Raw genomic sequence first — 12,209 nt, forward strand, 5'->3', positions numbered from 1 at the left:
GATTAAAAGGGTCGACTCCCTGTAATAAGCGCTGTAACGCATCATAACGAGGGATGGAGAAAAAGGGAAAGTTAATAATAATTTTTCATTAATTTGCAAAAAATTAAGAACATGTGTGCGCGCATATTTTATCCTTTTCGTGATCAAAAAAAATTACTAATAAGTACAAACGAGAGATTACGGAAATAAAATATAACGTTCGAAAGATATTGAAGATCATCTAATGACATTTCAAGCACACAGAATTGAAGATCAGAGAATTGAATAGCGCATTGAAGACGGAATTACGAAGCTACGTTTACCGCATAAACACAGAATTGCATGATGCGAATATGCAACGCGATTGTATATAGACTCTCGAGTACCGGTGGCTTATGCCAATAATCGTGCTTTTAGCACCAATATGCCGATTGAACACGACGGGCGAGATTGTAGCCGGTAGATTAAGGTTAGCGAAGGTGAAGGTAATGGTGGACGCGCGCGGCGAAAGGAAAGAAGAGAGGAAAATTTTTCATTGGAGTCAAAAGTTCGGCGTACTGAAAGTTTAATTCCAGACTCTCCCTGAGCGCGGTGGTGTGCGAGTTGAATGAAAAATCTCTCCTCTGCCTCTCTCTCTCTCTCTCTCTCTCTCTCTCTCTCTCTCTCTCTATTTATGCCGAACTACGTTCGTCCTTATCTCTCTTTTTCTCTCTTTCTCGTAGCCGGTCTTTCGTCGTCGCACCCGCACTTTTTTCGTTCCCCGACGTAGCGAAGAAAGACGTTCCTTTGCCGAGCCGTTGACGATTAAATTCGATGGAAAGATGCCGGGGTGTGGGTGATTCAACCGAGACTTATTTCGCGGTTGAATCGGGCGACTATATCGGCACTTTCATCCACGTCGTCGAGATGTCAATACCGTGACACTTACCGTGACGCTCTTGCAAGAGGCAATTTAATGTCTCGTAAACATTGAGCGTACGCTCCGCTCACGAGACTTTTAAGTAATCGACTTTTGTTCAAGTATTGATGTATTTCTCCATTGAAACATACATTTCTAATATTGAAAGCTAATAATTTCAGTTTTACTATTAATAATTTATACATTACTCTTGCGAGATTTTTTAATTATTTGTATTTCTATCTGACAGTCAATCATCTCCTACGTTTATACTTTATTAATATTTATTTGAAAGAAAATTGTGCTAATACGATTGCAGAGACGACAGGGCATCAACGTTGCACGTTGTTATCGCGCTGGCAGTTAATTCTGCAATACCCCGAGATTAGGCTAAAGATTGATGTTTAACTCCATTTTGTCTGTGCGCTATTCAATACTTGGCTCAATTAATCAACGTAAAACGCCCGCCCAGTCCTTAATCTATGAGAGGCGCGGTTCGGAGCTAGCGCGCCACTGCTGTCTCCCCGAGGCTATCAGGGTGTAGGTTTTGCGGCAATACGTTCAGGGTGGTAACTGTAGCGTGGTACCACTCGTTTAAAACGCATTAAGGAGCGGGCGGACGGTGGTGCAAGTCCGTGGCCGCTCTAAGCACCGCAATTCCGCAGCTGCCGCAATTCTTGTTCGTGCTTTTTGATCGAGCGTCCATCAACGTCCGCGCGCCATTCACGTGGTCCACACTTGTGATCGACCTCGATCCTCTTCGTGTTTCAGTGAGGCCCTTGAGCGTGACGATACTTAGCAGCGAACACGCGCCTCTAAGCGCGAATCGGAAGTACGACATCAACTGTATGACAGTCGGTTCAAGGCCGCCGGCCGAACTGTCCTGGTACATGGATGGCAAGAGGCTCGACAATCACACAAACAAGGTAAGGCCTATACAGCTTCGATCGAACGATACGTTATCCGTCAAGAAAGATATGTCTTGCACGAGAAAACATTTTTTAATGAAATAAACTCTCGCGCGGTTATCATTAATTTACTCTTTCCAAAAATAAAAAATAATTTTTCTCTTAATTTTTTTTTCAAAGCGCTTAAAAAGGTTTGTCAAAAATGTCAACTCATATTTTTATCTAGGACGATTACTTTTTTCTGCATGTATGATTTCACGTAACTATTTCGAGTGCCAAAAACACGATATTCGATATTCGTTTTGGAATTCTATTGATAAAATGCCGCGCGAGTAAAATTAATGTGTGACAACCGTCATAGGCGAAATACTAGTAGTAGAAAGGGAAACAAATCGAACGAACCCCGACGCGAACCGTAAAATAATTTCCTATTCTGCGTTTTCGCGCGCCGAAGTGTATATAGAGTGAAAAAAAAAAATAAAATGATTCATCGTAGCCTATTTTCTCTTCGCCACCTAACTCGCTCCGCGCTAATGGTATCATCGATACGATACCGAGATGATCGATCTCCATTATCTGCTCCTCGCGTCACGCCGATCTTTTATTTGTAATATGACATATCTCCAATCTATGAAATTCTTATTCGGCGGAACTCTAATACGTCTTAGGGTCACGCCAACTTGCCGTCGCGAGATGATCCACGTTGGCGAAAATTTGGAAAGAAAAAAACAGCCGGAATTCTACCGAGGAGAGTTAACGCGCCGGACCGAGAGGGGGCTCAAAAAACCGCGCGATTCGAAACGAACGCGAAATCTCCTTCGAGGAGATGCCCGTTCTTCCACGAAATCACTGACATTAGCGACCGGTATCGGTATTTGCATCGTTGCCATTAAGCTTCCCCTCCGACACGCCATGGCGCAATTACCGGATAGCCGGGCAATATGCTTTCGTGATCTCTCGCTCTCTTGCGATTCGCGCCCCCTCGTCTCTATCTCGCGTGCGCGTCTCCCCCGCTCTTTGATCCTAACATCGCGAGGAAACTCTCCTTCGTATATATACATATACATATATACGTATACTCGACTCTCGAGCGAATCATCGATCTACGCCCGTCTTGCATTTCCGCGGCGCAAACTCTTCCTGAAACGTGATTCTTTGATCCAACCGCCCCCCAAATTGCATCTCGATGTACACGCCGCTCGAATCTCTCGCTGTAAGACTGCCGCTTGTAAGAGTTTTTCCAAAGGGTTTCGTCTCGAACGGTAAACGTACGCGATTGAATTCGTCATTGTACAAAGAGACAGCTCTTTTACTCCTTCACGAATGAACGGAAAAGATTAGTCAATTTTTTCTCTTGGAAGAGAAGATGTGATACCAAAAATACGTATTGGATTAGAATATATTCAGATTACATTTTTCTTGAATTTTAGCAAGTTTTGTAATGTACATGTCATAATGTCACATTTTTTATATACTTATACGATGTTCGATACCATTATATACTTATACGATGTTCGATTACATGCGATGTTCGATATATTTTAGTCTGCGTGGCCAAATACTTTTTGCTTTTTCAATTAATTGTGTAATTCGAGCAATGATAGATGCGAATTTGAGATATTTGACGTTAAGGAGATCTATTTGATCTAGGAGCAGGACAAAGTTACCTAATATAGATGGTACATACGTAACTATGAAGCGATGGACATCATCCATCATCCGACGACTTGTCAATAGTTCTATGACTAAGATTCAAATGTTGGGAGAAATATATATAGTGTGCTAAATGTAGAACAATACAAACGCGTAATTATATTTTACTCTAAATTTTACTTAAATTTTTAGCACATTTTTTTAAAAAAGGTCTTAAATTACTAAAACGTAAACCTAGTCAGATATGCTGTTTTTTGCAAACGCAACCATGACGAAATTGTCATTGTATTTGTGAACTTTGATATAGCATCAAACTCTATATTTATTGAACATTTTTTTTTTCTACCAGAAAATCCGTCTAAAACACAATTCGTCGGACGAAATCGAAACGAATATTGAAAAACTAACTGTACCTACTTCAATTATTCTCTTCGATTATCGTCTTATCCATGATTCTTTTGAAGAATTCGATTTCACGCGTACTATTCGAATATTTCTCTGCGTCAATAAACAACATTTTGCGATCAAATTCACGCGACAATTCGTATAATATTATAGATACAAAGATACGCAGATTATTTAATTGCAGAAATTTATAATAAATTATGATCAAAGGAATCATAAAGATCTCGTTGATCTCTGCATGCAGAAATTTCGCGTAACGTCATTCTCTCGCCGGCTATCCCGTGCATAATCGAGATGCGGTAAAACTTTCCGAATGAAAAATGAGGGCGAGGGTGCAGGCGCGAGCCTCTCGCTGCCATCCGTATACGTGAATTTTGCAATAACGATTCGCCGACCCGATCGATCTCGCGCCCACGCTTGTGATCGACGATGATCCACCGCAGTGGCGGAGAGATTCAAAGAGCTGATATTTTCCGCCGCAAATAACGATCACGTTGTTGGCCGGTGCCAGGCAGGCGGCATCCAGAGTTCTGACACGTTCGCGCTATCTCGCGTTATACGTCATAATATCGCGGTGTCGAATGAAGTTCGGTACCGGTAGACATATCGAGGCATGGCGAACAGGGATGAGAGAGAAAGAGAGAGGGGGGAGGGGTAGAAAAACGCAGGGGTGAAACGGAGAGGGTGGATTGTGGACAGTATAGTTGGCAGTGGGTGATTCGACTTTGCCGATTTATGACCGCCGCGCGAATTTCGGGCCAATTTTGTTCCGGGCTCCATCGCATCCCCGCATATACGTACACTGCGATGCAAAAGTTTCAATCTCTTCATCAGCCAATCTGCTTTGAAATATATATTGTTCGTTAAGAAATTTCGTTTTTTTTTTCCCTCCCCAAAAGAGTATCGGGCGAAATTCAGTAACAACTGTAATCGTAAATATATTCTCGACGAGATCGATTACAATGCTATAAATTTAAGATTTAAGATAGATAGATTAAGATAGATTTAAGATAAGAGGATTACATCTCGTTGTATTTTCTTTCCTTTCGAGATACGCTTGCGTTTTTCTATCGCGTCATTATTACGACCCATACTTATTACTTACCCATACTTCTACGAAAACTACTTGAAAAGTTGCGTGCCTTTTTTAAAACGTATTAACATGATTTTAATCACGCTCTTAAGGGAATTGCACGGTTGCAACTTTAATATTTTTAATGGGACGAGATATGCATATAGCTTATTAATCGCAGCATTCTTATTACATGCATGAAACTGTTTCTTTTCTTGTTTATAAAATGCGAAAACTCGTATATATTATATATACATTATATGCATTTGTTTGTGATATATTCTCGAAATTTAAACAACTGAATAGAAATTTTCATTTTCATATTCAACGTAATTAAATATATTTATTACACATACGTTTTTATTCACTATTGTTGAAGATTCTAATTAATATTACACTCAAAGAAATTTTGATTTATTTGTATGATTTTATATGATTTCAATATTTAGCCATATTCTACAAGCTATATTCAAGAAAGCGATTGAGTTCGTTACACGAACGAATAAAATGGAACGATTTTCATTAATTGAGTGACAAATGCAACAGATCTCTTTTATGATACGAAAGCACATCAACGTAAGCTTTTGATTGAAGGCTGCTAATTTAGAGACGTCAATTAGCTTTGAGAAATCCATTAGCCTGACCAATATAGTGACACGATAAGACGCGATCGCAAACATGATGAGATAGTTCGTTGTCACTCTCGTCGTTGCTGCACGAATTTATTACAGTTTCAGTAAGAGAGAGAGAGAGCGAATTGTTTAGTTATAGTTGCATCAAAATCGAATCACACTATAATCTAGAGCTGATGATTTTATTATTTATTCGTAGAAAATTTGTGAGAAATGGCGAGAACAATTATCATAACTTTGATAATGAGTTAATTTCAATTGAAATCAATTTACTAAAAAGTCACTTAATCTTAATTATTAAAATTATTAAATTTAATAAAAGCACACAATTTTACTTCTCTCAAAACATATTTTGGAAATAGAAATTATTGTAATTATACGTTACATACAAACACTTTTTAATTAAAACGAAGATTAATGTTATTTCTGTCGATCAAATTATAATAATTGAATAGCGAAAATTGATATTATCTGAACTATGAAAATTGAAACGTACAGATCTAGATACATTTGTGAGTATAATTAGAATCTTAAATTCGCGATCTTACGGTTTGAAAGCTATTACGATATTTATTAAGTATCTTGATATTTTTGTACTAGGATGTTCAACTGTAATTAATCTATCAAAATTTTTATACTATTAAAATTTCGTATAGTATCTTGTAGATATACTCTATATAGATTTTTGCTCGTAAAGAAAGATTTGCGCGTGAGCGTCAAAGATGTGGTTGTGTATAAATGTTTGATAATTACATGTTTTCTGACGAGACCTACTACACCTCGTGTGGATTTACGCAAATACAGAAGCTGGTTTCGTGTCGGTTACGTTAAAGTTACATTCACTCGTAAGGGGGTGAAATACTCACGTGAAAGTCAGGTACTATTACACCACAAAGGTGGGTGATAAACGCTTCCTAGACTGACTCGTCCGGTCATTAAGACTTATCGCCGGATTAACGCTTAGCTTATAAGCCCCAATACGCCCTTACCTCAAACGCGCGAGTAGGAATAATTACACCCGCTAAAGCTATACCATCCTTTGGCTCGAGATTATCTTTTAGATAAAATCGTTCAAAAAAATTGTTTCGAAAATCACAACTGCGTATATAGTTTATAATTACGAAACATTTACGGTATCTTGTCTTAGTCGATTATAATTAGCTCCTCTCTTATAGCGGCATCATGTTAAAATGCATATATCATGTTTCTGCATCTACTACACGACGCGATATCTGGCGTCGACGCTAATTAGTAGCGAAACTTTAATGAAACGCTTGCAAATTAATAAACGTAACAACCTGTGCAAAATAATAAATAAGCAAAATGTTGATACTGTATCGTAACTGATAATGGGTGGATATAACTGATGCTGTCGCAAATTGTTCATTTATCGCTATTAACAAAACAGATAACGCGTTCATATTAAGCATTAGCATTAAGTACGGGTGATCTAATTACTCGTGCACGATGCGCACTTTAATAGAGCGCTGTAGCAAAAAATATCGGGAATGCAATTAACGGATACGGCATAAGGCACATTAAAATATGTAACGTATAATTATAATTTCGATATATCGATTATGGGAATAATTTTATATAAATCCGATACTCTCTGAACTCGAAACCGCGTCAATATATAAAATTAATACGATGTATAGTTATAATAGCTTTATATTATCTCATCTTATAACTGAAACTGCATAAAGTATCTTTTCTCGTTAATCGATAGTGAATAATAGCGTTAATAATAATAATGAAATGAATATGACCCAATTTTGTTGCAGGTTTCGCAGGATGGTAATATGACGACTTCCATCTTAACATTTCAGCCTACTCTATTAGATCATGATAAAGTTATCACGTGCAGGGCTGAAAATTCTAAGCTTCAACGCGGTATAGCAGAGGATACGTGGAAACTGAATGTTTTTTGTAAGTATGCATTCTCACATATTGAATGAAGAGAGTTACACGCAAGCGATGAAAATTAAAAAGATCTCTCAATAATTTCCATTCGAATCGCGAATGCTCAATAAAGAGAACAATATTCAACGATTATATAGATTATGCGCGATATGTTTTGTCTTGCATTTATCAATAATAATAACAATAGCGTAATACACATGTTTTGTTGAATATTATTCCCGACGACATACTACCGTCTGCATAATCAGAATAATTACAATACATACTGTACATACACGATATTGGTATAGGCAGTATAAAAAAAAATTGGACGAGGATAATATCAGATCACAAACCAATAGCTGGGGTAAACCACGAGTTTACATACTCGTAATGGCAACACGATACGCTCTGCGGAGCCGGCATTATTATCACTGATATCATTATTCATTAACACACCGCCGTCAATATTGTGCGAACGCGCCAACAAAATGCTCCAGATCCAACATTATTACAAGACAATAACGCGCAATCATTTCTCCCTTTTATGCCCTGCCACGCAATGAAAACAAACGAGTAAAAGAATATTTCTCAGTGTATAATAAACGCACGGTATTCGCTTTTTATTTTTATATGACTATGAAAGTAAACGCAAGTCTCATCGGGAATGAAATTGTTACGCGTACGGTAAACATTTCTATGTTATCCTAGCAAAAATTTCACTTTAACGGGCTCGCGCTCCGATCGGCTGTCTGAAATTCTCTTTTTCTCCTTGTAAAGGACATAATATACAAAGTGGTCCTCGTAACATTCGCTACGATTTTTAAGGTATTTATAATCTGATAATTTGACAAAAAAATCATAAACAGAAAATCATATATATTCATGGCGATCGTTACGAAGATTACCTTGTATATATGTTTGTACTATTTGAGAATATAACCGTATATGATACATATACAAAAACACGTTTCGAAAATTCGGATGCGAATTGTTATGCGTCAGACGCGTACATCGCCGCATAAAAACAAGTTGGCAGTGATTCATCAAGTCCTAAACTCATAAACGCGTGTCGCTCTTCGCGCAATCGACACATCGAAAAATCCGCGTGCATGGTATATATGTATATACATACATATATGTCAACACGTGCATATAGCACGTACAGCTGTGTATGTACGCATCGGGTATGGTAAACGGGTTAAAAGCCTGGCAGGCCGAAACAAGACCGTCGATATAGATTACGTTCGTGCAAACGCGAATGTAATCACAATAACGAGACGTCAACGACGGCGGCCAAAATGGAACGTCCGGCGCGACGGCGATTTATTTCACTTGCCGCGGCGCGCTGCCGACATCTCGCGAATTCGAAAACCCGAATACAAGTCACAATGCAAGGCAAGTCTATTGTTTTCGATAAACAAGTTATATCTTTGTAAATAGAGATTCGTAGATTAAGTTAGTAGTTGCTATAGTTTAATTCTCTGTCAATATATGACAATTAAAATTGAATAGGGATAAGTTTTATATATGTCGTATAAAAAAAGAAGCCTTTTAATCAACGTCTAATCAAAATAGAAAATAATACAAAAATAATTTAATTTTTTAAAATAAACTTATATGTATGAATTTAAGAATATAAATTTAAAATTGTAATGCTCATATAACACATATGAGATGCCTGTTTTTAATTATTTCCCTGAAACGCTAGGTAACTAACTTTCCGTCAATAATTTGAGAAAAATTGGACTTGTTTAAATCTTGTATATGTCCTTCTCTCAATTTTTAATTGCTTAAACGGATATTGATTTGCGTTTATGGGATAAATAGTCATTTGTAAATTACAAAAATAAATAAGTAGATTATTTCAAATAACTCACGTTACGTATACTTTCTCGTTGCAGTTGTTCCGATCTTGCATCTGCAGCTCGGCTCGAACATGAATCCGGATGACATCGAAGAAGGCGATGACGTATATTTCGAGTGCAAAGTTCGTGCGAATCCGGGTGCCTACAAAGTCGTATGGAAACATAATGTAAGTAAAATCTTTGAAAAAGGTCTTCTATGTCGTATATACATTCGTGCATATTGTATATATATATATATATATATATATATATATATATATGCTGTTTTAAATCGACGAAATATGGTAAAAGTAGACAGACATTATTTAAGAATACCAGTGGATTAATAGATAAGATTAATTACTAAATAAAAATTGTATATATGACAACTGACAACTGACAACTTGTGTGTATATATGTTCACACAACGCAAATGAATTGAGAAAGCTCAAAGCTTGAATTTGAACAATGACTCCTGGATTCTCTCGAGTGATATATTTGCGCTTGAATAGTTCCGACTCTACCTAAAACTGTTGGTTCAGAATAATGGCCATTGCAGTCGAAACCGACAAATAGGAAACAAACTTTCCGCATGCCTAAAACCTCTGCTGCTTCTCTAAATATTACCTAACTTGGGAACTGTAATGTTCATCCGTTAGGCAAACATAATACAATTACGCCACACAAGAATCTTCCTTAATATAATCTTAAATGCATCTTTCTTAATGCAATTTTAAATTAGCTCGTCTTTTATCTTAATCAACTTTTTCATTTATACAACGGAGAGACGTGCTGAAAGTTGTCTTATCTCACTCTGACCGTTTTGCGATCGTGTCATTAGGACTATCGTAACGATTTTTATAGAATATACGTAATAAATTTTATGTCCATTTTCCCCCAAATTTTACCTCCAGAGATAGAGAAACATTAATGCGGTTTTTCTTTGCGCGTAACATGCAAAGACTCGATCTATGCTATTTCGAAGATGACTACGGAAAGTATATTACGGTCTTGATATAAATGGTGGTGTAATTTTCCTTCGCCGTCGTTTTTACGTTCGCGGGCGTTATTCGCACAGATCTCATTACGCGTCTCCTCTCCCTGCATTTTTCCCGTTTTTCGTCGACGTCTATTCACATTTTGCGTCCTCGCTACCTTCACGCTGACGTCATTACGTATTGTTTAATATAGTACGTTATTATTATAGCGTGGCGTCCATAAATGCTTTGTAAATACCGAAATATTCAACTTTACTGATGTCGTCGTTGGCACGGCAGTTCATTAACTCAATATTAATAAAACTCCATTTAATTAAGTAAAATCCCGCCGTTATTCTGAGCGAAACGCATCTATCTATATCTCGCCGGGTTATTTCCACATCGAATGTGAATGTTACGTCGACAGAGGCTACAGATTATATATATTACAGATTATATTGTTTTATACGCAAAAGTACAATTGTACATTCTCCGTCTCCCTTTAGTCTATCGATCGATTAATTGCAGAGTATATTTGTATAGAGATAGGCCATTTTCGAAATATGCAACATCGACGTACATTATCATGTAGATTGGAAATAATAACCGAGATACTCGGCGAGAGAGAGATAGCACGATGGCACTTGGATCTAATCGCGAATGTTTCAGGAAAACGTGATTCAGAATAACGCGAAGAACGGCGTTATAGTCCAGCAATACGGTTTGGCTCTCCAAGATGTGAATCGGTCCCTGGCCGGAAATTACACCTGCGTTGCCAGCAACGTCGAAGGCGACGGCTATAGCAATATCGTGGAGCTTAAGATCATGTGTGAGTACCCATTATCATTGATCGCGTTATCACTGTCGTATCTAGAAAAGCGCTAGAAAAGCGCTCGGTTCGATTTGCGCATCTCGTTTGTATGAAAAATTTTTATTTCGAGCAAATTCTCCCTCAATACCAAACTCCTTTGTCGAAAATAATCTTTCCACCTTCTTTGCTCTTGCTCCGACTTTACTAAGCTCCGACCTCGATTACTCCGTTTTCCCTGTTCGAAATCCCTATAATTGTTTCAAAGTGCTGCGCTCAACGTCGCAGATATCTCAATGTAATACGATGTAAACGATGCGACAACATAACCGATGACTGACATTTAAATAGCGACGTTATTAAGCGCCTTCGAGAGAAGCCTGGCTTTCGGGAGAATCGCGACTGTCTAGTCCCCCCGTAATTGGTCACCGGGCTTATGAGGCTCCGAGGATATTACTCGTGAATAAACGTCAAACATCAAGATGTCGGCATGATGATTCATTAAAAACATAGTTGAAAGGGTTGAACGGCGGACGAGGATAGAAGGGAGGAGAGGTTGGATGTAACGAAGAAAAATAGGACGATCCACAACGAACTAACAAATTATTCCGAACCGGCAAACTCCGATTTCCCTCCCTCTCCTCTTTCCTCCCCATCCTTTTCCCGTTTGCGCCGCGAAAAATGGGGAAACTATTCGAGCGAACGGGCGAATAATGCCCATCGATCTTCCGTCGAAAAGCCGGGCGGTGGTCATTCCTCGCCGCGTCCCTCCCCTCATCCTCGCACTTTTAATAAATGCGTGTAAACTCCACACGGCTCCGATCTGCATGTCGCATGCTGCGGCTTTCTCTCTGTCCGGTGTATCATGAGAATCATATCTACTTTCATCGCGGTAGCATATAAATTTTTATATGTGTATCTCATATCCGCCAGACATTTTTATTTAACGCACGCATAAGATATTTTTAGAGAAGGAAGTTATCGAGTTGTTCTTCAGTCCGTAAATATTAAAGACAAAAGTTTGAAAAAGGACAGTTATCTCAATAGCTTCGATTTTACAAACAAAAAAAATAATACCAGAAAATTATAATAAATATATTTAAAAATTCTCTCGAATTTTGCGCTTTT

At 38.0% G+C, this 12,209-nt stretch overlaps 1 protein-coding gene across 3 annotated transcripts in view; it reads left to right on the forward strand.

Annotated features, from left to right (window-relative positions):
* LOC145936957 (synaptogenesis protein syg-1) overlaps nucleotides 1-12,209 on the forward strand; it is a 396,806-nt gene that overhangs the window by 367,400 nt on the left and 17,197 nt on the right. For all 3 annotated transcript variants that reach the window (XM_083039649.1, XM_083039648.1, XM_083039647.1), the window contains 4 exons: nucleotides 1,649-1,803; nucleotides 7,332-7,476; nucleotides 9,354-9,484; nucleotides 10,943-11,102. In XM_083039649.1, coding sequence (XP_082895775.1) covers nucleotides 1,649-1,803; nucleotides 7,332-7,476; nucleotides 9,354-9,484; nucleotides 10,943-11,102 — 591 coding nt within the window. The remainder of the gene's footprint in view (nucleotides 1-1,648; nucleotides 1,804-7,331; nucleotides 7,477-9,353; nucleotides 9,485-10,942; nucleotides 11,103-12,209) is intronic.

This window comes from Prenolepis imparis, unplaced genomic scaffold (genome assembly GCF_030444845.1).
Source record: "Prenolepis imparis isolate NDT839.2.m4 unplaced genomic scaffold, iyPreImpa1.0 SCAF_6, whole genome shotgun sequence".
Classification (NCBI taxonomy): Eukaryota; Metazoa; Arthropoda; class Insecta; order Hymenoptera; family Formicidae; genus Prenolepis; species Prenolepis imparis.